The following is a 24,190-nucleotide window of genomic DNA, read 5'->3' as shown; positions in this document are numbered from 1 at the left end:
TTAGGCAAGACACTTCACCCACATTGCCTAGTATGAAAGTGGTGTCTGCCTGAGTGATGGTGGTGGTCGGAGGACCAATGGAGACGATTGGCATGGCAGCCGCGCTTCTGTCAGTCTGCCCCAAGGGCAGCTGTGGCTACAATAGTAGCTTACCATCCCCAGGTATAGAGTGAATGAATAATGCTGAATAATGCTCTGACAAAAATGTCTGTGAAAAGCGCTATATAAATAAAGACTTACGTTCAAAAACAATTAACTTCACCTTTCCAGCAGCACAGTATCTGCACCCTCATCTATACAATCTGAAATACATCTCTACCAGGCTAAAGAGTTCACTGGTCCTCTCCATGTCCAGAAGTAAAGTTGCATCAGACCAGAAAAATGTCTAGCTCAGCGACCATAGAGCTGTAATTACACAGAAGCACTGCTGAGCTCCGCAGGACTAACGTCAAGACCAGGGTTATTCTGCAAGAAAACTGAAGGGCAATGTATGATTTACGGACTATTTTGCTCACCTGGATGGAACAATCACGAATAGCAGATTAATTAGTTGATAGGTTTGGTAGTGAAGTCATATTTTCAAATGAGCAGTTTCAGGGAGGAGCCAGGAATTAGATATAGAATTTTATAAAATGCCATATTACAGATTTTATTTATTCATCCACTTATTTGTCCTCACTTGAACAAAAATTGACAAAGTTTAATATGTTCTCTGTAAGCACAAATTGTCATATTAAACTATGAATCTTCTGTTGAGAAATAAAGGCTCTCCACTGCTCTCTATCTGACAAATCCCCAATTTGAACATAACCTATGCATAATCTCCATTAATCTATTGACATGGTTAACTAGAAGCAAAACTATTTAGCATGTCTGCCACCTTGTGGACAGTGTATGCACTGAAATTAAAAACCTCAGACACAATATTTCATCATTTATAATTGAAGAGAAAAAAATACTACTTGCAATGCAGACTAATTACAGCTTTAGATCAAGTGAAAAGTCAACTAAAAAATAATGAAAGGATTTTAAGTCTCAATTTTTATTATTTGTACATTCACCAATAGGCGTACTTAAAGAAAATTAAAAAAAAACAAAAAAAAAACAAAAAACCCTTTGTACTAAAATGATAAAATAGCAATTAAAAACAATATTAAAACCATCAGTGAGCGTACTCCCTCTGAAACCTGCATGAATACTACAGGAGGGGATGAGGGAAAAATAGAACAGATTAAATGTTGAGGACATAATCATAAACAGATCAGGCCTGTGAAGATTTGGCTCAAGGTGAGAAGAACACTACAATACCTTGGTTTGTTATTATACACCTGTCCAAAAATATCCCAAAGCTGCCTCATTTACAGACTTGGCTTTTGATTATTTTGTCTGTACAAAATGTTAAACTTCGTATCTCCAAATATTTCTTATGTTATTTGCCGCTGAAAAGAGACAGATATGTTCGTTTATCCCAATGCTGCAGGACATCCTCTGACAACAGCAACCGAAGGACTGAACCTTAGAGCTGAGCTGCTAACACTTGAGGCAACTGATTGCAAGTTAGTCAACACCTACATTTAAGCAGCAACAGGGAACATCAGAGGATACTTATAATTATCCAGTGCTATAACGCAATGCTGTCAAGACAAAATAAGGCAAACATACAAAGAGAACTTGACTCTTGACACTGGCAAGACGTACAGCATTCTGGAAAACACTGCAAAAGAATAATGGTCCCCTCTCAGCATGATCAGATGTTGGTGCAGATGTGATTTAAAAACAAGTAATTTTAGAGATGCTGTGACATCAGTTGGTCCTCCATTAGGGTCTGTCATATTAAAGTACATATAGTGAAAGGCAAATGGAAGTATGGTCTCTTGAATTCCATTAAGCATTTTTCAACTAGCGCCTACGTTCTCGGGGGTCACTTCGACTGCGTGAACGGCGTCCACTAGGGGGGGCGTAGCCACCAGGCCTACGATAACCCTCCCTTCGTTTGTCAGCCTCCCTGTCCCTTTCCCTGTCCCTACCTCGGTCTCTGGCTCGGTCCCTGTCTCTGATCTTGTCCTTCTCGCTCTCACTGCGGTCGACTGTAATGCCACCTCCAGTTCGCATTCTCTCCTTGTTTTCTTCCTCTTTTTTCTTCAGCTCTGCTTCCTCCTCTTCTTTTTTGCGTTGCTTCTCTCGTTCTTTCCTCCTTTCAACTCTAGCCTTTTCACGCTGAAGATACTACAGGAGAAAAAAAATCCAACAAATTAGGTGCGTGATAATTTGTTAAAATCAATCAATTCAAAAGATATATCGCTTGCCTGTTCCTCTGTCAGGGGAAGCCAGTATATGCAAGGAACTGCTTTTGTTTTTCTGAACAGGTCATCAAGCAATTTTGCCGGAGGATCTTCTGTTTTCTCTGTCAAAATCCCAAAACAGTGAAATAATAAGCCCCATTTTCACTGTCATGTTTTGTAAAGATCAGACTTACCTTTCTTCTCAGTTTTCTTCTCCTTGCTCTTTTCCCTCTCCTTGCGACGTCTCTCTCTGGACCGAGATCTCCGTGCACCTGCTTCCCTTTCCTCTGGAGTCTTCCCAAACTCTCTGACCTTATCCCTGTCCCATTCCCGCTCTGCCCGTGCCCGTTCCCGGCGCCCCATTTCACGCTCGCGTTCAGCCCACTGGTCTCTCTCTGGGAGGAGTGAAGGAAGACCCTGACTATGACTTTGTATTCCACTTCCCGGTCTTTCACTGGAGCCTAAACCTTTGTGGAAGTCCAGCTACACATAAAAAAACATCAACAAATGTTATAAGGCAACTCTAACACCATAAAACAGCATGAAATAAAGTGTTACCTCATCCTGTTGGCAGAAATCGACTCTAAGAACTTTTGGATTGCTTTGAGGCCACTTAACGCCATGAAGTGCTGCCCGTGTGGCAACTGCTTCTTCGGAGCTAGAATACTAAACAGCAACACAAAATAGCAGTTAGTGCAAATGTTCTTTGTGCATTTTGGAAATAAATGTATAAACTCACAGTGACATAACAATGAGACTTGATTTTATCAATCCAGAAGCCATCTTCCACAAGAGTGCCTGTTCTGCTGAGCAGTTCTTTGAGTTGTCCCAGTGTAAACGGTCTCACCTAAAACATGAAGATCTTTTGTCAGGGCTTCAAGCTCTACAAAGTGCAAGATCTATGAAGATACAGCTCATTTACCAAGTTGCAGACATGAACAATGTTAGAAACATCTCCCCGGGGAGGAGAGGGGTGCCTGGCTGTGCGCACAGGATCATCAATAGTGATAGAGACACCAATCTTCTGCTGGTTAATCGAACGACGAATGAGGATATCATTAGGAGTCACTGCAAAGAGAAAACGTTTTACTGATGGCTTCAGTATAGGATTAAGCTCAAATAAAGCAGAAAAATACAAAAATATATAAAAAAAAAATATGAATGCTTTAATGTCTTGATTTAACTGAATACCAGTGTTAATTTCTGCTTCATGACGCGTGTGCAATGGTGAGGGTGCTTCTATGGCTTCATCATAAGTTTTTGTCTCTTTTTCATCTTGCATATCCTCTTCTTCTGATTCTTCTCGTCTTCTTTTTGCTTCTTTTTGACCATTCTCCTGGTTCTCCACATTGACAACCTTAACACAACCAGAAAATAAAATCAGATTTTAAGAGGAAATCACACACATCACATCAGTAAACCATAGGTACTGCTGTAGAAACCATGTACTAACTTGTGTTACAGTTCGGCAAATCTGAAGTTCTTGATCAGTATGGTCCTTGTCTTCATCCTCAGTTTCAGACAGGACAGGATCCTCAGGATGAAGGTCCATCACTGCTTCCTGGTTTAAGGCAGGTTTGATATCTGGAATCAAAGACTGAGAAACAAAACTAGTGTGAAATTTGAATGTGTACATCTCCAATCTAGTAGTATGAATAAAGCATGAACTCAGATTGAACCACCCCAAAGAATTGACTGCATAATGCAGTTTACCTTAAGAGAATCTGTGGTGATGCTGATCGTAGGTTTTTTGGCAGTGACAGCTGTACTAGAGCCCCACCTCCTCTTACGACCACCTGCAGACCCCAACTCAAGATCATTCTCTGTGCTGCCAGGAGATGATTTGCTGCCTGGTATACACAAAAGAATCATCGGTTAACAAATTCTACTTTATAAACCATAATTTACGTGGAAATGCATAGTTTACAATAAAAAATGTAATGTTCACACAGATATGAATGATTTTGACAGGGAAGGAAGGGTTACTCACTGCTAAGAGAGATCTTACGAGTTGAGAAGGCTTTAGGTGTCTGTAACAAAGGAGATAGAACAAGACCAAGAACACAAGGGAAATGATCAGTTGGGAATTATGGGAAAAGAACAAAAGGACACCAGGTTGGACTAAAAACTAAATTATAAACACAAACACAAGTGGAAAACTACTGGTGTAAAAAAAACCAAACATCTCTCCCTCTCTCTCTCTCTCTATATATATATATATATATATGTATATATTCATATGAAATTATAAAAGCTGCTTTAAAAATAAATGTGAAAATGTAAAATGTGATGATTAAATAAGTTAAGAACTGATTTTAGTGCGCACTGTAACCACTGAAAGTAGCTGAGACTAAAGTGTATCAAGAGTAATGAGTGTTGTGATTTGTCAACTTATTCCCTGGTATTAGACACCTGATCCTTACTGGATTGGATATGGCCGAATCTTGGCTGCAAGTACTGATCTAGGCAACAAAAGTCCAATCAACGTGGCTGAGAAATCTTTAAGTTGCATGGCAATAGTTCATTGAGGGAGCGCCAGAAAATGCTTCAGTTTTAAACAGTCCAAAATCAGGTTTCCAGATGAAGCTGAGAAGAAATGGATGAGCTCCGATAAGTACATTCACTATCTAGGTATAGGCTGCCATTGTGAATGTTCACTTAAATCAAATATTAGTGGGGGCTTATGGAAGTCCACAATTACTCCTCAATGTTGTCTTCTGTGGTAGACAAAATGTCAAAATGTCCAATGCTGAACAAAACAATCCAAGGGTGAAAAACAAAGCCAACTGTCTTTATACATAATCAGTGGTCCAATGGCTGGAGGGGAAAGCTGGTTTAATGTTCATGGGTTGAAGAAGTACAGATTTATTTACTGCCATGGGGCTTCACTGCCACAATTCTCAGCAACTGGTAAATTTGCCTTTTTGGGGGAACAGTTTTTACTATCCATGTTTAATAAGGTGAGCCACTGGTGTTAATGAAGTCCTTTTCCAGAGTCTGCAGAGCAGGCTAGGGGGTAGGCTTGATGTCAACTCTGCATTCTTGGGGACAGTGGACAGGTGTGGAAGTGACAGCAGGAGAAGTGGTAGTAGTATGCAGGTACCAATATGGGCAATGGAAGAGGCATGACCACCTTTTAACAAAGCAATCATTTGGGGTTTAAAAATCGACCACATTGAGACAACCCTTGACGTGAACGCCCATGTCAGGCTTTATAAACAGTAACAAATATAAACTAATCATAGGCTAATGCAAGTTAATAAATGGTAGATCTTTATCAGCTTCAAGTGCCTTACCTCGTTGTTGCCCTCAGTACCCTTTTCTGGTTCTGACACAGCAGACTCTCCTTGGCTGTAAAAGTATGGAAATGTGATTTAAGATTTTGACATGAAACACTAATAATTACATTACAAATAATCTCAAATATAAACATTTAATGTAAATTAATGATATACAGCAATGTTATAATTGATATAAATATGTAAAAAGGGTCTGCATTTTCACTCACAATAATCTTGACTGAACTTCACAATATGTGTTATGTGTACTGGAACAGACCTATTTTGAGGCTTTTCATTTTCATCATCGCTGCCTTTTCTTCTTTGGGCGTCATCTTGGACAGGTGCTTCATTTTGCTGTGTTTAGAAAAAAACAAACAAACATAGGTTTATTTATTTAACACTGAAGATGCCATTTTACTTCTACAAATATTTCAACTGACCTTGGTTAAAATATCTTTACTAAATTGTACATTCTCTGAGGAAATCTCCATTTGGTTTGGAGATGTCTTCTCTTGCTCTTTTGATACCTCAATAGCTTGAAGCGATGATGAATTCTACAACAAAGAGAAACTATATCAATGTATGCATATAAAAATTTTAACTAGTCTTAACAAAAAATACATTCTTTATAACAGGGTTAATGTTTACACCACTTACTCTGCTCGGCTGTGAGAGGAAAGTCTTGTCTACAGATGAGGAGGATGAACCAGTAGAGTGAGTTGAAGAGGAATCGGATTCGGAGGAAGACGAATCATTTGATGATGACCTTCTTGTGTCTTTTTTCTCTGTCTTCTTTACATCTCTTCCTCTTCCAAAAGGACCCAAAGGGCTTGAAGGACAGATTTTACTGTCTACAGCCATCTTAACAGATCCCTTCACTGCATCCTCAGTTGTATCATGATCTTCTTTATCCTCCGACATGAGGTTTGAATCACCTCGTTTTTGGGCACTTTCCACAGCTTCAACCTGTTTTACCTCTGATATCACCGTCCCAGTAACATCCAGATTTGCAGATTGTTCTTTGTGCAATTGACTTTCAGCATTACTATCCACAATAGGGCCAGAATGCTGTGGTGTATCAGAAAAAGTACGGGGCCTCTTGATAATTCGTGAGGCTGCATGTGGTTGCAATGGGGTGTTTCTTGAGAATCGAAACTTTTTCAACAAGGACGGTGGTGACTTATTTGACTCCTCTGCTTGGCCTTCACAGGTAACCGGACCACGGACTTCACATTCCTGCTTGTCTGCTTCTGTTGATACATTTGTTGATGTTCCTGTGGAGAGGGGGGTAGGAGTGGGCAGGGGGACAAAACCAATCTCACGAGTAGGAGGAAAATGCTCCTCACTCCCCACTTTAATCATCCTAGATTCCTCGGCCACAGCCTTGGCTTTTCTCTCTTCTTCTAATGCTTGTCCCTCCTGTTCCAGCCCTTTCTCCTGCTCCAGTCTCTCCTGTTCAGCCTTTTCCAGTCGTTCCCTTTCCAAACTTGCCTCTCTTTCAACCTTTTCTTGCTCTATCCTTTCTTTCTGCAAAGCGTTTTCTCGTTCAATTCTCTCCTGTTCTAGAACCCTTTCTTGCTCCATCCTCTCCTGTTCTAAAGCTCTTTCTCGTTCCATCCTCTCCTGTTCTAAAACCCTTTCTCGCTCCTTCCTCTCCTGTTCTAAAGCCATTTCTCTCTCCATTCTCTCCTGTTCTAGAGCCTTTTCACGTTCTATTCTCTCCTGTTCTAAAGCCCTTTCTCGTTCCATTCTCTCCTGTTCTAAAGCCCTTTCTCGCTCAATTCTTTCTCGTTCTATTCTCTCCAGCGCTAAAGCCTTTTCCCGTGCAATTCTTTCTCGCTCTACTCTTTCCTGTTCTAAAGCCTTTTCTTGTGCAATTCTTTCTTGTTCTATTCTCTCCTGTTCTAGAGCCTTTTCTCGTGCAGTTCTTTCTCGTTCTATTCTCTCTTGCTCTAAAGCCTTTTCTTGTGCAATTCTTTCTTGTTCTATTCTCTCCTGTTCTAAAGCCTTTTCTCGTGCAATTCTTTCTCGTTCTATTCTCTCTTGTTCTAAAGCCTTTTCTCGCTCTATTCTCTCTTGTTCTAAAGCCTTTTCTCGCTCTATTCTCTCTTTTTCTAGAGCTTTTTCTCGCTCTATTCTCTCTTGTTCTAGAGCCTTTTCTTGTGCAATTCTTTCTCGCTCAAGTTCTTGAGCCTTTTCTTGCGCAATTCTCTCCTGTTCTAAAGCAGCTTCTCGTGCTTGCCTTTCTTGCTCAATTCTTTCCTGTTCAATCCTTTCCTGTTCTAAAGCTTGTTCTCTCTCCTTTCTCAACCTCTCACGCTCCAAAGCCGCCTCTCTCTCCAGCCTTTCTTGTTTCAGTCTTTCTTGCTCCAAAACCTTCTCTCTCTCTATCCGCTCTCTTTCTAATCTTTCTTGCTCCAGAACTCTCTCTCTCTCCAAAGCCTGAGCCCTTTCTTGTTCTTCCCTCTGGCGCTGTTCACGTTCCTCTTGTTCTTGCTGCAAAGCCAGTTGTCTCTCTAGAGCCCTTTTTCGTTCAAGCTCCAATGCCCGTTCCTTCTCTTCTCTCTCTTTAGCCAACGCTATCTCCCTTTCCTGTTTTTCTCTTTCTAAAGCAAGTTCCCTCTTCATTTGCAGAGCTTTTTCTCTTTCTAACGCTTCCCGTTCCAACTGTTCTTTCTCGAAAGCCTTCTGTTGTTCAGCTCTTACCCGTTCCTCCTCCATAGCCCGTTCTTGCTCAAGTTTTCTTTGTTGTTCTTTCCTTCGCAGCTCGAGAGCCTTTTCTCTTTCTAATTCAGCCTCTCTCTCTGCAGTTGCCTTCAATACACTTACAGGGGCTTGGACATTGCTTTTGTTTGAGCCTAGATTAATTGGTGCATGGCTTGAAGTTGGCATATGAAGGACAGAGGACACCAAACCCTCTGGGCAGACTTGATTGGGAAACAAAATTGAAGAAGAGCAGTTGTCTTGCCTGTTTACATCACGGCTATGCCACTCGGCTCCAGAGAAAGCACCTTCTGACTCCATTTTTCTTGCTAGAAGCGTCAAGGGGCCAGGCTTGCGCTCAGAAAGTCCACCATGAGGTTCAGGGCTGCTGCTACGACTGCCACTGCTTGATGAACCTGAGCTGGAGGAAGAGGGAGAACGTCCTGGAGCTTCATCAGGACTAGGGGGACTCTGCTTAGGGGTGTCAGGTAAAGGAAAAGATAACTCTGGTGGTGGAGACGGTGGAGGTGTTGGCTGGCGCAATTGAGGAGACAAAAGTGAAGGAATATGTTGCTGTTGAGGTTGGCAAGATGCTGCAGATCTCTCCCTGACCATGGGTGCTCTCACTGGCTGTCTGGGGAGTCTTCCCTGAACTTTACTGTCCCAGTCATCATCATCATCACCATCATCCTCTCCATCCTCACTATCATCTTCATCACTGTCAGCTGCTGTGTCACTTCGGTCTTGAGTCACAGAGCCAGAGGCAGGTGGACGTGACATGGCAGCCTCCTGATGTCTGTGAGTCAATCCCTCTGGCATTGCATGACCACTAGAGGGGCCTGGTGGTTTGAAATGGTCAGTCACAGCAGGTGAAGCATCCTGAAAAAAGAAAGTTATTTATAAAACACTAACTCACTTAGAATATGTTTAATGTCAGTGCGGTAGATGACAACTTTAACCAAACAAAAACAAAAAAAAGGCATCTCACCTGGACTTGTGGAGTACAGGTGCTGTTATTAACATCATTGTGATCCTCTTGATCTATTTTTAAAATGTTTAATATAATCATTAAGATAATAAATTAAAGGCAACACTGATAATAAAAAAAATTATAATCAAAAGAGTCTACAGTCTGCTAAAACTCAGGAATATTAGTAACTGACCATTTGTTTCATAAGCTTCACGGGCTTCTCTCTCCAATCGCTGCCTCAAGAGTTCCTGTTGTTTAGCCAGATACTGCTTAATGAAGCTATTCTGGCTCATTTCTTCACCAATCTGTAATGATAGAATTTTCTCAAGTATTGCTTATATTATAATTTATCTTAATAATATATAAGTAAATTGGACATACCTGAGAATTGGGCTGGAGTCCAACATGGGCTGTGGAGGTTCGTTGCAAATTTTCCAGCATGAGGGCCTTTAACAACAAATTATGAAAAATATTATAAAGTACATCATCACTACCACATTACATAAAAACGTCATTCCTCCCCTTTAAATAATTTGATAATATAATTATGGCACATAGAATAAACAGTTTACAATCTCAGACAAAAGAACAAAAAACTAAAAACAGTAGCACTAAACTGTGTGATGCACTCTGTAAACAAACAGTGAACCAGCGCGAGTGGATAAACAATTTTGTCGCACACATAAAATACTAAAATCCACACTAAATCATTGCACATCATGCTGACTAGTATGTGGGGGTTTCTTTAAAGCCAAAAAAACAAATGCACAATTTGTGCACAACGTGTACTCATGTATGGTTAGAGAAATGCAAACAGCGGGTAGGCGCTAAGGCCAGCGTTCATCTCCCAGTTAAGCATTAGGCTAGCTGCAAGAGCTAACATGATCATGACAACACTGCCTGATCACATTAGCAACACAGTTATAGAACATAAGACATTTAAACAATTTACATGGTTCTGCTTATCAAAATGCGCGGTGTTGATTAAATATTTTCCATCTACAATTATAACTTGTAAAGATCCTTTCTGTTGGCCCTCGGCAAAGCATCAGCCTGTCTCTGCATTAGCCACTGGTAGCAACAACTGTAACTGTTTATTTTGGAATAAACTCACCCCCTTGAGTCTTTTGATGAGAGCATTTTTCTGTCCACTTTTGGAAAGTCCCCTTTCTTCAAGGGCAGCTTTCAAATCAGCAACTCGAAGGGACTGGAGCGGTCTCCCGTCCAGAGTTACGTCCTCGAGATCCGCCATTTTCCGTTCCTCTCGGTAAATCCAGAGACGAGCGACGCCTCCCTGTCTGTGACGTCAGACTCCGTGACTCGCGTCCGAGCACTTATGAATCACTTATGAATATAAGAAACTCATTTTTGAGAAGATTTTGAAAAGGTCTTGAACTACTTACACCGGACACAGCAAAGCGGCAAGCTGTAAATTTATTTCCTGAGTGCTTTAATTTGTTTAACATGATATACATCGTCCACGCTCCAATCCAGTAGGTGGCGACAACATCAATTAATTACATTTTGCAGTGGGTCAAGGAAGTTATCGTCAAGCGTTATGTTTGAGGTTAGTGAGCCTTTTAATGTTGCTTTAACCCAATTGTGAGACAGATTTGCCTGGCTTCCTGATCACTTGGGAAATCGACAGGAAGACAAAAAGTAGCACATATATTTCCGTGTCATGGCGTGGTTTCATAGTGCAATTCAAAGCTCGAACGAGCACATTGATTCTGCAGATTGTTCAAGTCGCTTTTGCACTACCTACAGCCAACTTCCAGGATTAACAGAAGTAACTGTACCCACGATCACCCCACATGAATGGTCCGGTTGTGCCTCATCCATCTCCACAGACTTTCCATCTCCCCCCCTCCACACACCAGGACCCCCTAGCCTGGAGAACTTGTCGTGCAGTTCTTCTACTGGACCTCAGGGTAAAGAACCACTGCCCATTTCCTACGTGACCCTCCAGGAGCAGCGTTGTGTTCTAAGCTGGTTTCAGGGTTGGGATGCTACTCAAAGGGAGCGTTTCATGCAGGACCTACTGGGAAAGGCTGTACCTGGGAAGGTGTGCACCTTATTAGACTCACTGAGTACTCTTCAGGTACGTTGTATCTCTCTTGAAAATACAAGTTACGAATCACATTTCTAACCGTATACTCTTTACATTGACAAGGTGAAGGACAAACTACCGAACATCTTTGAATGCCAGCTAAGACTTTGGAGCCAGTGGTTTGAGTCTTGGGAAGAAGAAGAGAGGAATCATTTTCTACATATTTTAGAAGAAAAGGACCCAGTTTTTGTAGCACACTTTCACAAATGTGTTGCAGGAACAGCTGGAAAAGACTAATTTCATTTTTTATTGGGAGACTTTTGTACCTATCACTTTTGTGCAGCAGAACACAAAATATACTTTGCAATCATGTAACTGTTTATTTTGCACTACAGATGTAATATAACCTGGGCTAGTATTTGGCTAAGGTGTCATATGGGTTATTCTGTGATAGTTTAAGTTTACATTTCAACTTAATAAATCAAAAGATTAAAAAAAAAGATAAATTGTCATATTTTTACAGTTTTCAACAGCTCATGAAACTTTCCATCAAAGGGAGGCTCTTGCTCTGACACACCAAAGTACACAGATAAGACAATCTTTTATGGTCTCCCTTGGGAGAAATTTATCTTGGGACAGGGGTCACATGCTTCAACACAGAAAAGACATCACAGCCACATAAATAATCCAGGGCACATCCAGATTCTGGAGCCAGGTAAGTGTCCTTTCATTTCAGTATGTGCTGGTGGAATGAGGGATAGAATCAACCAGTGATGAAATATTTGCTCATGCTTGCTGATATAAACAAAGTCATCTTATGGTTTGCACTTACACAACGTAATTTGTGAAAAAAAAAAAAAAAAAAAAAATCTCGCCTTTTTTTGCAAGGGCATAATGGAATGGTTTTTTACCAAATCATTGTTTATATTTATGACCGACTGTCTCACCGCTTGACGGAAGTCAACTTTGGCAACAATAGTGTTATTGTAACAGAGAAATTTACGGGTAGGTCTGTTCCCTTCCCTTATACCTTATTGACCAATTAAATTATTTGAACAAATTTTGTATTGGCGTATCTGTAAAGAAACAATTTTTATAAGATTAGGCTATAGCCTACATTCTGACCGAATATTTATTGTATTTAACGTTGTTCTTGCTGTGTACATAGAGTGTATTTATTTATTTATTTATTTATTTTTTTACATAGACTGTATAAAGTAGTGGATAAGCGAGCGTGGCGTCACCTAAAGCCTTCAGCACCACTAAAAAGAAGCTCGCGATGTTGGTGGTTACAGGAGTGAATTTGGAGCATATTTAGAGTCAGGCTCTATATTATGAATATGGTGTTTTTAACGGACAAAATAGCGGAATTAAAAAAAGATCATGTTAATCCGAACACTTTAAGACCAAAATGAAGAGGCTCACAGCAGCCGTTACAGAGTGAGTCGCGACAATATTCCAATGAATGGCAATGGGAGACAGGGTCAGTAGTAGCCGGAAGTGCCCACTTGCGAACTTCCCGTTTGGAAGGCGGCGGCTAACGCGTTTGCTACGTCCATTTATATATACAGTCTATGGTTGTGTAACACTTATCACCCTGCATCTCTAATGTGACCATTGTCTTTTTCTTTTATGAGACTTCGAAATGTCACTATCCGGATGGGTGTGTGTGGTGACGGGTGCTTCCAGAGGCATTGGCAAAGGTATTGCCTTGCAGCTATCTGAAGCTGGAGCCACTGTCTACATTACCGGGCGCTGCGAGAAGACACTGAATGAGTGCGCTGCTGAGGTAAAAGTCTCCCTGCTTGCACAATTAGATCAGATAAAAGGAGACGTATTGGGCCTCGCAACAGTTGGTCCAGTGTTGGGAACTGGCTTGCATTCTAAAGTTGCTTAGTTCATTATTTAGAAGCATTGTTTTTATAATAATTTTCTACTTCTTAAGGCAGTTTTATGTTATGTTAAAATATTGTTACACTTTAATTAGGTGTGCGTGTAATATCCATTGACTATATAGACTACCAAAGTATATACGGAATTTACAGGAAAGATCAGTAAACATTCTGCTATCTGTTTGCAGTTTACCCGTTTATTTTTTAGGTTGATTGACAATATTCTCCTAACCTATTGTATATGTTTATATTATAAAGGTTATAGAAAGAGGCGGCAATTGTGTGCCAGTTAAATGTGACTCTACAAAAGACCAAGACATTGAAGAACTCTTCGAACAAATTAAACGTGAACAACATGGCAGACTGGACATTCTGGTCAATAATGCCTACGCAGGAGTGCAGGTAGACAAATAATATGTATATATTACATAACTTAAAAAATTCAGAGGGTCCATGGTCATCAACCATAATGTGAACACTGAATGTTTTTCTAGACTATTTTTGATAATATGGGAAGAAAGTTTTGGGAAACTGATACAAGTGTGTGGGATACAATCAACAACACAGGTCTCAGGTGAGTAAGTAGCCTGTGCATCTACTGTTTTAGAAAGGATATTATTGTTGGTGCTGGGATTTAGGCAGTGAGAATTTTGATCAGAGAGACCTTTTAGGTGTTTTTCCAACTGGTTTTAGTTGTAGGAACTGGTAACCCAAATCCTCACATGCAAGGCTCACTCTGTTGTCTGACTGGCTAGACAACATCAAGAACTTGACCATCATGTTTAATGTTTTGTAATCAAGAATAAATCAGCATTAAATCTGAAATAGACCCATATATCTATTAGTATCAGCTATCAGCCTTCTATCTCCAGCCGTTTTTGGCTAACCTGCTTCCTAATGTACACATTAACACTTGCAAATATAACTGCACTAAACCTGATAACACTGCTCTTTTACACATTTAGTGTGGGTGTATATGTATGTATGTATATATATATATATATATATATATATATATATATATATATAAAATGAGAGAGAGATGGATAGATAATCACAATTGTTATCAATAAATCAATATTTGATGTGATCATGCCTACCTCATATCTGAAGATACAGATATGTCATGTTTATGCAATTTAAAATCAAAATACATATTACATATTGTCCCTTTAAGTCCACAATTGTTGCATATATTTATTTATCTTTATGCAAAATGATGTGTTTTACGCTAAAAAGAAATTCACAAATATTTTCAGGTCTTAGACTTGTTGTTTCCGTTACAGGGGGCACTATATCTTCTCTGTATTTGCCTCACGTTTAATGGTGGCACAAGGTCATGGTTTGATAGTCACCATTTCATCTATGGGTGGGTTGCGCTATCTTTTTAATGTTGCATATGGAGTCGGTAAAGCAGCAGTAGGTTTAATTCTTTTTTTTTGTTTGAAAATTACAATTGATACATTAAGTAAATATTTGTATGTTTTGTAAAAGTGTGACAGACTGGCAGCTGACATGGCCTTTGAGCTCAAAAACCGAGGAGTAGCTTCTGTGAGCCTCTGGCCGGGAGCAGTGCAAACAGAACTGATCTCACAGTTTGTAATGGAGAAAGATGTAACACAGGGTATTGATCCAAAGGTGGATGGCTCTAAAAAAAAAAAATATTTAAAGTTCATTCACTTTAAATATTTTATTATATGTTAATATTTCTCCATTTTTGGTCACATAGATGAAAGATGTGTTTGTCAATGGGGAAACTACTGAGCTGAGTGGGAAGTGTATCGTCAACCTGGCAAAAGGTATAGCAAATGATATGCGTCCATGAAATCACCAAAACTCACTATAATATTATTATAATAAATTTCATTTCTTCACACAAGATAAAAATCTGATGTCCTTGACTGGCAAAATTCTCATGACTTCTGACCTTGCACGTCGATATGGGATCCAAGATATTGATGGTAATTTTGGATTAATATTTCATTTATCACATTTAGTACAACTGTTTTTTTTGGGGTTTTTTTTAAATTTCTATTTCTACCTCCTACTTTCAGGGCGCAGTGTGACTGATTATACTTCCCTAAAATTTCTCCTGGCACAGGTTCCTTACCTGTCATGGCTCTCACCTGTGGTTCCATCTTTCATAAGATTGCCACGCTTTGTGTTTGCTTTGGCCAGCAGTCGCTTCTAAGATGAGCCCAGTTAATCTACACATGCAACACTTGACTGACTCTTGCACTTTTTGGTGTTCGTTTATTAATTCTAGCTATCTCATATCAATGAAAGAAGTTTTCTATGAAGGATGCACAATTGTAGCACATATAGTATGATTATTGTTTGCACAGTTTTAAAAAGACTAAGTAGAACTGATATAAATAATTGTTGAAAATGTAAAAAGTTTGTTTTGTTATGTTTGGTATTGGGATCGTTCCTCATAATCAATTTCACTATTGGGTTGCTGAGGGTGTATCTAGCTGACTTGAATCCATTTTGCTTTAGAGTGTCAACATTAGGAAGGTTGACAAAATCTCTCGTAGATTAACCTAATGATTGATATTGGCATTATGACATTATGGCCCACAGACGTTTAAAGCTTATAATGAATTATAGATGCTTGGTCTTGGAAAAAAAAAAAAAAAAAAAAAACATTCACCAACTTCAGGGTTATTCGCAGTTCCTTTATGGTCTCATCATGTTTTGCGGGCAAACGGGCCTAGGCTATTTGAAGAGGCGGGTTCCCTGTGGGGAAAGGATATTTACAGACACCTCCATGAACCAATCTATGATCTGCTCCCCCAGACAGGCACACCCACAGAGTTGAGTCATCTGGGGTTTTTTTTTTTTTTTTTTGAGTTTCCTGGTCTTCAGCCCCGCCTCGCCACGATCTGACCGGACGGGAGGAAACACTTGAGTTAAAGAACAAAAGCAGCCACGGACCGGCCGAAGTGTCCAAACTATTGTCATAAACAGAGCTCTATCCAGCCATTCGGGGGTTCGGGCCTTCTGTGACAGGAAGTGGCCTATTACTCAACTCTTCAGGAAGGCGACGAACTTGTATGTTGGTTTCTCAAACATAATCCGCTGAAGTGCTCATTACAGGCAAGGGTCAAACATACGGTCAGACGGTATTGTTTCCGTTGTGTTCCCTCAACCGTCGCCTCCGAGCTCAGAGTATGGAATAGCAGATCTACTTTTGTCCCATCCTGGCCTTCTTTCAACCAAGACAGGGGTTGGTCTGGGTAAGTTTATTTTTACTTTTCTGTGTAGCTCTGTCAGGGGCGAAGTGCGCCTGTGCAGAGAAGCGTTTTAGTTGGTACGCCATGGGTTTATCTGCTTTTGTTTCTGACTACAGCAATATAGGCCTAATTGGGATTTGATTTAAATGCAGTGTACTAGGTTAGACCACAGCGTGTGCCGATGGCAATAACAGCGCAATTTTTATCAAAAAGTTAGCAAAGCAGACGCAGAGAATATACAACGATCTTTTCCTTCAGTGTTCACTGCTTGTCTTTTGACTCCACGTCAGCTGGGCCTAATGAAAAACGAGTTTAATATCAGGGACTTTTGGTGAGATTACGCCATTTTAATAAATTGATGGTTAGCCTTCTTTCCCTCTCGGTTATGTCTATACAATGCGGTTGATATCCCAGTAAGTAAAATGAAATGACACCTGTTGCAGAGCCACGAGTTTATCCCATACACTTATAGTATCACAGTACAGCCTAACCTGGACTTGAATATTACAGGTTGCCTACATTTTTACTTCACTTTCTTTTGCAGTGTCTGGATATACATTTTTTTGGACTGGAGTCTTGGAGATCGGCAGCCCATCAGAGAAAGGGTGAGAAACTTGATTGCAGTGAGCTTCACACATCATACCCCCTCCCATTTACAACCAATCCCCCACATTCACACAACAAAAGTTAGCCACAACACTGGGGGAGGGGAACTGTGGATACCAGCAGTTTTGTTGGGATTCACAATCGGGGGCAGGGTGGTTAGTTTTCTCATTCTTATCAAGGCCAAGAACATAATGCAACACTCATAAGTCAATTAAAACCAAAGATGCTAACAAATTATTTCTTCTAGGTCAAACGGCAACCATCGATATCCTAGATGGAAGTCTACAGTGAAATAAAGGGCAATGCGGCACAACCAGTGGATCTGAAATCCCCTTTGAAAGCCAAAGGGATGGGGTGCAACTTAGAAGGAAATGACAAAGCAAAGCGTGATTCTCACAATAAAAGTAGCAGTGAGAAAAGCGGTATGGCTAGTTTTACCACTAATACTAATTCAGTAGTCTGTCTACCACTTGTGTCTGAAGGATTAAAGTTGGTTTGGACACAGTCTGATCAGACCAGCGAACTTGACTCTATTCCAGAACTGGTTCAGGCCTTTAATTTATTTCCATACCCATCATCTCATGAGGTTAACCTTTTAGCCAAAGTTTGTGTCCTACCACTGGATAAAGTGAAAGTGTGGTTCATGGTACAAAGAATTAAATATGGCATCAGCTGGTCTTCTGAGGAAATTGAGGAAACGCGCAGAAAACTGTCTGTGCCGGAACTTTACGATTCATCTGAAACACACGAGAAAAAGCTCGAGATAAATAACAAGGAGAAGAAATCCAATGACACTGTGGTTAAGGGCACAGTGGAGGAGTCATCATTACTTGCTGCCCCAAAAAAGAAATCAAGATGTGAGTCACCAGATTCCTATAAACCAGCAAAACATACTCCTCCCTGCTTCAGTTCGAGTCTTCCACCCCCACAAGATTCATACTATTATCGCTTACCAGCAGATAAGCAAGAACCTCAGTCAGACTCCACCCTCAATATTACAGAGACACATTCTCAACAAAATCGTCACAGCCGTTACAGAAAATCTAAATCCCAGCTTGCAGCCCTTCGCAAGAGCTTTCTAAGAGAGAACTGGCCATCAGAAGGCGAATTAAGACGTTTGCAGGAGGAAACTGGGCTGAGTCGTAATGACATACGTAAATGGTTCAGTGACAGCCGTTACCAGCTTAGAGTTGGCCGAGGAAGTTTGGCAGCTGCACAGGGCTTTTCTCCCAACTCTGCTGTTGGTTTGAAATCAGATAACATTAATCAAAATCTCCCATTTGTTTCTCAAAAGCATCATGGGCCAACTGATGCGAGTGATTATGAGGAACCTCAAAGCAATTCGGATTTCTTTCAAAATTTTTTGTCCAATAGCTTAGAAGCTTTTAGGGACAGGCCAGAAGTGTATGATTCAGAAGAGCTTTCGAGAGATAGTGAAGACTGCATTAAAGATGAACAAGAACAGCCTTTGCAACTTACTAAACAATGCAAGACTGAGACTGATCCCTTACAGGAACCAAGCAATTTAAAATCGTCACCCAAATCTCCCCCCTCTGACAGCCCACTACAGACATTCTCACCGGTCAAACGACTTTCAAACGGCATCACCACATCAAAGAAGTCAGTCCACTCAACTAAAGCCAGCCCTTCACAAACACTTACGAATTCTTCTTCTATATCCCCCAGCCTCACTCCTGCTGGGCGACCACGCAAGACTAAGGAACAGTTGGACATGTTGAAGCAATACTTTTTACGCTGTCAGTGGCCCAAAGGTGAAGATTACACTGAACTGGTCAAACTGACAGGTTTGCCCCGCGCTGATGTAATTCAGTGGTTTGGGGATACACGATATGCTGTAAAAAATGGCCAGCTACGCTGGGTAAAGGGAGTACGAGACCAACTATTAGCTGAAATTAGTTCCCAGCAGAATGTTGTGAATGGTTCATCACCACGGATTGGGGGCAGCCGCAAACAAAAATCTGCATCCCCTGACATCCAGCCTTTGGTAACCTATTATCATACAACAGGCTTACTACAAGAAAAAGACCTTGACTCACTATGCAAGAAATCAAAAATGAGCTACCAGCAAGTCCGAGACTGGTTTGCAGCTCAGGATTCACTGGACCAAACTGTTGCCATGGACACTAACTAAATATATTTTTGAACAATTAACAGAGGACGCCACTGTGAAGTCTTACATTGTGTGTGTATTGCCTTAATAAAGGCATAATTCAAGTCTTCCCAATGCAGGCCTAATCTTATTATCAGCCCCCACCAATACTTGATTCTATATATTTTCTCAAAACTGTTTTTACACTGGTTTACAATTTTTAGATGATCAGTTACATAGTTGTATGATGTAGCGAAATAATGTAAGGTATAACATGTCTGTCAGCATGTAAAGCATTTTGCATTATGCCTTAGCCATTGGTATCAGCATTAGCTCTAGTCAATAAATCTATTAGTGAAAGCACACTTGACTTTAAATTGACATCTTGCACTTTGAGAGCATGCTGCTAATTATATATTAAGAAAATAAGAAGCATAGTATCAATTCCTGTGCATGTTACACTGCTGTAGTTTCAACTGTATTGTTTTTATTAATTGTATTTTCATTTGCTCACTTTAGTGTTTTTTTTTTTTTTTTATTATTTGAAAACTTTCCAGTTTATGAGCCTATGTGACACCAGATTGTTTGGTTTGTCTTCATTCTGTATCTACAATACAAAAAAATCTGTTCACACTGTATATTTTCTATTGTTTAAATTAAAGACATTTCAGTTTCAAACAAGGGTTTATTCTTTCCTTTTTCAATGGGAATAATGAATGATAGATTAAAGTTGAAGCCCTGTTAGGCATAACATTGGTGAATTTCTTTTACATATATAGCCATGAACAGGACTTTGTGCAAAAAAAAAAAAATCACTGGTGACAAGCTCATTTTTATTTATTGCCTAGAATAGGGCAAATATTTTGTAGTCAACATAAAAACAGTCTTAAAAATGGCAGCAACTCATTACAATACATTGTCAAATTTGTAATCCTGTTAGTTTCTAGGTGACTGTACTGATAATCCACTTAAAAACTGGAACTGAAAAACTTGAGGCGTCTGACTGAGAGTCCTAAAAGACATTAATGTAAGGCTTAATGTTCTCAACTGAAGAAATGTATATTTTAAAACAAAAGTCAAATTAATTCACCTTATAGGGGTACTGAAAGATGCTGGAGTTCCTGTAAAACATGGTTTTCATTAAAACAAAATCATTTACAACAATATCCTTTTACTATGTCTTACTATGGTCCTGAAGAGAGCTGTGGCTGGAAATGGAGGTTGCTGATCCAGGAGTCTGACATACAAAAAGGTCAGTCCATTTACTGAATTGTCAACTACACAAATTACAATTAGCAGTTATTTTAGTTGGCTACAATATCAAGGTGTGCCATGCCCATTTTACTATGCCAAAAAGGTGCATATAGACCTCACCGTAATTCCTACTCCTCTTTCTCTGGCCCATCCCTGTGACTCTGAACTTATTTGACTGAGAGAGAAGAAATTAAACCAGTTAAGAGTGGTGAAGTTAAGAAATAATTAATCTTAATAAGAAGCATGAAATACCTCATAGTTCTTAATCGAGGAGTCACTGTAAGTAGAAGAAAAACATGAAGAAAATAAATATTAATCTACCAACTGCAATAGGAGGTACAAATATTTTAAAAGTAGAAGTTTACCTGGAGATGTGACAGCCACAGGAAGAGACATCCTTTGATTGCTGCAAAATAAAGGCAAATAAAGGTCAAGCAAGGTTTTCTAAAATTTGAAAATTAATTTTGTCTCACCCATCCGTCTGAAACTGTCCAGGGGACACCTGCAGTGAGGATACTGATAAACCTAAAAATTCTTTGGGCACCTTTTACATTTTACCTTCAAAATAATTTACCCTTCTCTGTGAAAGTGGCTTTTTGAGTTCTGCTGTTTCCCTTTGCAATTCAAAAAGTTGCTTTTTTAGAATAGCATTTTCTCTTTTGAGGTCAGTCAGTTGTCTATTAATTAAAAATATTATTAAAAAATAAAATTACATATTTTCAACAAATAATGACATCACCTGTAGCAGTGCTCAGTGACTTCCTTAAGACGTATGTCTAACTCAGCAGCTTTGTGTTTGAAATGTACTGCTGCTCTCTCCATGTGAGTCCTCTGAAAATGTGCTATCTGAATACATAATACTTGAATCAAACATCCCATTTCTCTGTTTTATTATTAGAGTGATTTAAGTACCCACCTGTGATATGTGCTCTTGGCGAGATTGGATGAGCTTTACAGGGTCCTTGAAAAATACTTTTTCCTGCGGCTTCATCTAAACAGTTATGCTATGGCTATTAATTATACTAATGTAATATTTATTATTAAATATATTCAAGTAAAATTCACCTCATCTGTAATAGGTAGAAAACTGCACATGGATCTACATACAACACATTGTTCTTTGTGAAAAGACAAAATTTATGAATTTCTGAAAGTTAAAAACATAATACAATTGGAATTATGAAGCAAGGTTTCTTACTGGATGTGATGCATTTTTCACAGCAGATGTGACCACAGCTGGAAACTGCATACTTTGATGCAGATCTGGTAAAACACTGGTTGCAGTGAAACCAGTCCATTAGTGTTCCTATAATAGATTAACAGTATCACAAATGCATTGCAGCATCACAGGAATCATGTGAAGTCATTTTTCATAATTTGCACCTTCAATCAATTTTTCAAATTTTCAAAATGAATCCAGTTAACATACCCTTGTTACATGCTGTTACCAATTGTCCTTTTACAAAATAGTGGGATGACTAGATGTCCGCATTAACGAGAACAGTCACACTCTTGATCTCCATGTCCCATGTACGAGCAGAATATATCCAAACCTCTTATTCTCAGTTTTATTCAGACATATCTCAGCTGACCAATTTGAAACCCAACCCAGTAAGAAGTCTGGCCTAGTATATATATTTACTAGAGGCCTTTTCTGATGGATTAACCAAACGTTTGTTAGCAGCTAACTAACAAGGTAAATTAAGAAAATCTTCACCCTCACGCTGTCCTCGGAGTCACGTAGACCCGAAGAAACTTTTTTTTCCCTTCTCGCTCTCATGGGTGGGTCAATCAGACCCAAAAATTTATTTTCATTTATTTTGTCGCAAGGCGAGAAAATACATTTTTGGATGGGTCTGATTAACCCGCCCCAAGAGAGCGGGAAGAAAAAAAAAAGTTTCTTCGGGTCAACGTGACCCCGAGAGCGTGAGGGTTAAAATAAGACTGCCTTAGTGAAAGAGACAAGTACAGAGTACAGAAAAAATAGAGAAAATCAGGTTACATTACCCCTCCGTTGTGTAATCTTAATTTTCGAAATGAATTGCGATTCAGTTTGAGTTTGTGCTCTCGGCACTGTGTGCACGTGTCTGGTTGAGACATTGTGATTGGCAGAATACACAATATACTGCTTTAAAAAAAAAAAAAAAGGAACACTTTGAAAACACATCAGCTCTCCGTGTGGAAAAAATATTCTGGATATCTTTACAAACATGGAAAGCGATGTCACCTCTTTTAATGGAAATAATATTTTCAGCCTACAGAGGGCTTAATTTTTTAGACATCCTGAAATTCAAAATGAAAAAGATGTGTAAAGGCTAGTCCATTTTGCCAAAATTTAATTTCTAACTTAAAATGCTTTTCAATACCTTGTGTGGCCCCCACATACTTGTATGCATGTTTAACAATGTTGTGGCATGCTCCTAATGAGGCAACAGATGATGTTTTGTGGGATGTCCTCCCAGATCTGTGTGCTCCTGTAGAGTCTGAGGAGCAACCTGGCGGCGTCTGATGGACACAAAGATAATGTCCCCAAACATCATGTCCCAGAGGTGTTCTGTTGGGTTTAAGTCAGGTGATCATGAGGGTCAGACATCCTTCAGGTACTACCTCCATATTCTTGCCACTCGAAACCAGTCACTGTCGTGCATCAGGAAGAATCCAGGCCCTACTGCACCAGCGTAGGGTCCAAGGGTTCAAAGATTTCATCCCACTTCTAGCTAGTAGAGGTCTGTGCCATGGATATGTCTCCCCAGACCATCACTGACCCACCAAACCGCTCATGCTGAACGATGTTGCAGGCAGTATAGCGTTTTCCTTGTCTTCTCCAGACTCTGTCCTTCAGGTGCTCAGGGTGACATTGCTCTCGTCTGTGAAAAGCACAGGGCACCACTGGCAGATTTGCCAATTCTAGTGCCTACTAGCAAATGCCAGTGGAGCTCCACGGTGCCAGGCGGTGAGCACAGGACCCACTACAGCATGTGGCACCCTCAAGCCACCCTTATGAAGTCTGTTTCTGATTGTTCGCGCAGAGACTTTAACGCCAGTGGGGCACGGGTAGTGCTCAACCTGTTCCATCTTGTAAAAGGAGCAGATACGGTTCCTGCGAATGGGCTCAAGACCTTTTAGGTTCCTGTCCAGCTCTACTTGACTAACAGCCTGTCTCCTGAAATCTCCATGTCCTGGAGATTGCGCTGGAGACACATTAAAGCTCCTTGGCATGGCAAGACCGGACGTGCCATCCCCGAGAAGCTAGACAATCTGTGTAGCTTCTGTAAGGTTAAGGAATGGTCATATTCCCAGTAGTGATGCACTTTAACCAAAGCCAGCACTAGGGGAAAACCACCCAAAAAGATCCAGAGTGAGAAACTTGAAATGACCTCCACATGCAAAACCAGTCCTGTTTTAGGGACTGTCTCATTGTTGCCACTCCAGTGCACCTGTTGTTCATTTCAATTAGAAGTGGTGTCATCCTTCTGTTCCTAAGATATTGCCCTGCCCATATTTGTATAGATATCTGATGGGTTTTTAAAGTTCCTTTAATTTTTTTGAGCAGTGTACTTAACTCCTCCTATAACAGAAGGGGGACACAACTCCAACATGTCCGACTTTGTCATGTATCACAATGTTAGTATATACAGTTGGACAAGTGGTAAATCCAGAGTAATAAGCTTTAATTTTTATAGCAAGCCTAATAAAATCTGAATATAGCATCCCATGGCCGTGCTTGAGTACTACCACAAGTGGTATGGTGCTGGACTATTCTGTTGCACCTCTTTTGCCTATGCAAGCTTCATTCCTCCCCCATT

At 40.0% G+C, this 24,190-nt stretch overlaps 5 protein-coding genes across 7 annotated transcripts; 3 read left to right on the top strand and 2 right to left on the bottom strand.

The window, feature by feature from the left end:
* Positions 1 to 1,018: 1,018 nt before the first annotated feature.
* On the bottom strand, positions 1,019 to 10,532 carry acin1a (apoptotic chromatin condensation inducer 1a). The gene is made up of 18 exons (XM_055161092.1): positions 10,351 to 10,532; positions 9,618 to 9,683; positions 9,430 to 9,541; positions 9,255 to 9,307; positions 6,221 to 9,145; positions 6,004 to 6,117; positions 5,841 to 5,917; positions 5,579 to 5,633; positions 4,273 to 4,312; positions 3,996 to 4,132; positions 3,736 to 3,879; positions 3,474 to 3,639; positions 3,205 to 3,350; positions 3,022 to 3,129; positions 2,841 to 2,948; positions 2,477 to 2,765; positions 2,307 to 2,404; positions 1,019 to 2,226 (listed from the first exon to the last, which is right to left on the bottom strand). Exons 1-18 carry the CDS (start codon positions 10,486 to 10,488, stop codon positions 1,900 to 1,902), a joined length of 5,103 nt encoding a protein of 1,700 aa, XP_055017067.1. The 5' UTR covers positions 10,489 to 10,532; the 3' UTR covers positions 1,019 to 1,899.
* A 61-nt stretch (positions 10,533 to 10,593) lies between these two features.
* Positions 10,594 to 11,729, top strand: cunh14orf119 (chromosome unknown C14orf119 homolog). The gene is made up of 2 exons (XM_020936030.2): positions 10,594 to 11,337; positions 11,410 to 11,729. The coding sequence occupies exons 1-2, from the start codon at positions 10,918 to 10,920 to the stop codon at positions 11,581 to 11,583; spliced, it is 594 nt and encodes a 197-aa protein (XP_020791689.1). The 5' UTR covers positions 10,594 to 10,917; the 3' UTR covers positions 11,584 to 11,729.
* Positions 11,730 to 11,866: 137 nt separating this feature from the next.
* On the top strand, positions 11,867 to 15,575 carry dhrs1 (dehydrogenase/reductase (SDR family) member 1). Of its 2 annotated transcripts, none has more exons than XM_020936028.2 (9): positions 11,867 to 12,001; positions 12,924 to 13,075; positions 13,437 to 13,580; positions 13,673 to 13,752; positions 14,465 to 14,597; positions 14,673 to 14,816; positions 14,908 to 14,977; positions 15,059 to 15,139; positions 15,233 to 15,575. In XM_020936028.2, exons 2-9 carry the CDS (start codon positions 12,932 to 12,934, stop codon positions 15,367 to 15,369), a joined length of 933 nt encoding a protein of 310 aa, XP_020791687.1. In that variant the 5' UTR covers positions 11,867 to 12,001; positions 12,924 to 12,931; the 3' UTR covers positions 15,370 to 15,575. The 2 variants fall into 2 exon arrangements, with proteins under 2 accessions (XP_020791687.1, XP_055017068.1); XM_055161093.1 differs by lacking the exon at positions 11,867 to 12,001 and adding an exon at positions 12,161 to 12,291.
* A 446-nt stretch (positions 15,576 to 16,021) lies between these two features.
* On the top strand, positions 16,022 to 19,811 carry homeza (homeobox and leucine zipper encoding a). The gene is made up of 3 exons (XM_020936027.2): positions 16,022 to 16,417; positions 16,959 to 17,019; positions 17,268 to 19,811. Exon 3 carries the CDS (start codon positions 17,295 to 17,297, stop codon positions 19,170 to 19,172), a length of 1,878 nt encoding a protein of 625 aa, XP_020791686.1. The 5' UTR covers positions 16,022 to 16,417; positions 16,959 to 17,019; positions 17,268 to 17,294; the 3' UTR covers positions 19,173 to 19,811.
* A 213-nt stretch (positions 19,812 to 20,024) lies between these two features.
* Positions 20,025 to 22,756, bottom strand: LOC129411180 (RING finger protein 212B-like). Of its 2 annotated transcripts, none has more exons than XM_055161089.1 (13): positions 22,392 to 22,756; positions 21,583 to 21,690; positions 21,450 to 21,502; positions 21,301 to 21,375; positions 21,124 to 21,230; positions 20,959 to 21,061; positions 20,858 to 20,886; positions 20,750 to 20,790; positions 20,637 to 20,661; positions 20,505 to 20,559; positions 20,316 to 20,367; positions 20,221 to 20,251; positions 20,025 to 20,142 (listed from the first exon to the last, which is right to left on the bottom strand). In XM_055161089.1, the coding sequence occupies exons 1-13, from the start codon at positions 22,594 to 22,596 to the stop codon at positions 20,067 to 20,069; spliced, it is 960 nt and encodes a 319-aa protein (XP_055017064.1). In that variant the 5' UTR covers positions 22,597 to 22,756; the 3' UTR covers positions 20,025 to 20,066. The 2 variants fall into 2 exon arrangements, with proteins under 2 accessions (XP_055017064.1, XP_055017065.1); XM_055161090.1 differs by having other exon boundaries at positions 21,301 to 21,369.
* Positions 22,757 to 24,190: the final 1,434 nt, after the last annotated feature.

The sequence above is a fragment of the Boleophthalmus pectinirostris genome, unplaced genomic scaffold (genome assembly GCF_026225935.1).
Source record: "Boleophthalmus pectinirostris isolate CB_2022bp ecotype Guang Dong unplaced genomic scaffold, ASM2622593v1 HiC_scaffold_325, whole genome shotgun sequence".
Classification (NCBI taxonomy): Eukaryota; Metazoa; Chordata; class Actinopteri; order Gobiiformes; family Gobiidae; genus Boleophthalmus; species Boleophthalmus pectinirostris.
The sequence above is the reverse complement of the archived record's forward strand: the minus strand, read 5'-3'. Positions and strand labels throughout refer to the sequence as shown.

What these genes read in the sequence shown, in the direction of transcription:
- cunh14orf119 (XM_020936030.2), top strand. Translation starts at nt 10,918, where the DNA reads ATGGCGTGGTTTCATAGTGCAATTCAAAGCTCGAACGAGCACATTGAT. An exon ending in ACTCACTGAGTACTCTTCAG is followed by an intron (nt 11,338 to 11,409) that starts GTACGTTGTATC and finishes TACATTGACAAG; the next exon opens with GTGAAGGACAAACTACCGAA.
- LOC129411180 (XM_055161089.1), bottom strand. Translation starts at nt 22,596, where the DNA reads ATGTTTGTAAAGATATCCAGAATATTTTTTCCACACGGAGAGCTGATG. An exon ending in TAAGATTACACAACGGAGGG is followed by an intron (nt 21,691 to 22,391) that starts GTAATGTAACCT and finishes AATCTATTATAG; the next exon opens with GAACACTAATGGACTGGTTT. An exon ending in AGCCACTTTCACAGAGAAGG is followed by an intron (nt 20,887 to 20,958) that starts GTAAATTATTTT and finishes TCCTCACTGCAG; the next exon opens with GTGTCCCCTGGACAGTTTCA.
- acin1a (XM_055161092.1), bottom strand. Translation starts at nt 10,488, where the DNA reads ATGGCGGATCTCGAGGACGTAACTCTGGACGGGAGACCGCTCCAGTCC. An exon ending in CCTGTACTCCACAAGTCCAG is followed by an intron (nt 9,146 to 9,254) that starts GTGAGATGCCTT and finishes TTCTTTTTTCAG; the next exon opens with GATGCTTCACCTGCTGTGAC. An exon ending in GTAAAGATATTTTAACCAAG is followed by an intron (nt 5,918 to 6,003) that starts GTCAGTTGAAAT and finishes TTCTAAACACAG; the next exon opens with CAAAATGAAGCACCTGTCCA.
- dhrs1 (XM_055161093.1), top strand. Translation starts at nt 12,186, where the DNA reads ATGGTTTTTTACCAAATCATTGTTTATATTTATGACCGACTGTCTCAC. An exon ending in TGAATGAGTGCGCTGCTGAG is followed by an intron (nt 13,076 to 13,436) that starts GTAAAAGTCTCC and finishes TATATTATAAAG; the next exon opens with GTTATAGAAAGAGGCGGCAA. An exon ending in ATGGAGTCGGTAAAGCAGCA is followed by an intron (nt 14,598 to 14,672) that starts GTAGGTTTAATT and finishes GTTTTGTAAAAG; the next exon opens with TGTGACAGACTGGCAGCTGA.
- homeza (XM_020936027.2), top strand. Translation starts at nt 17,295, where the DNA reads ATGGAAGTCTACAGTGAAATAAAGGGCAATGCGGCACAACCAGTGGAT.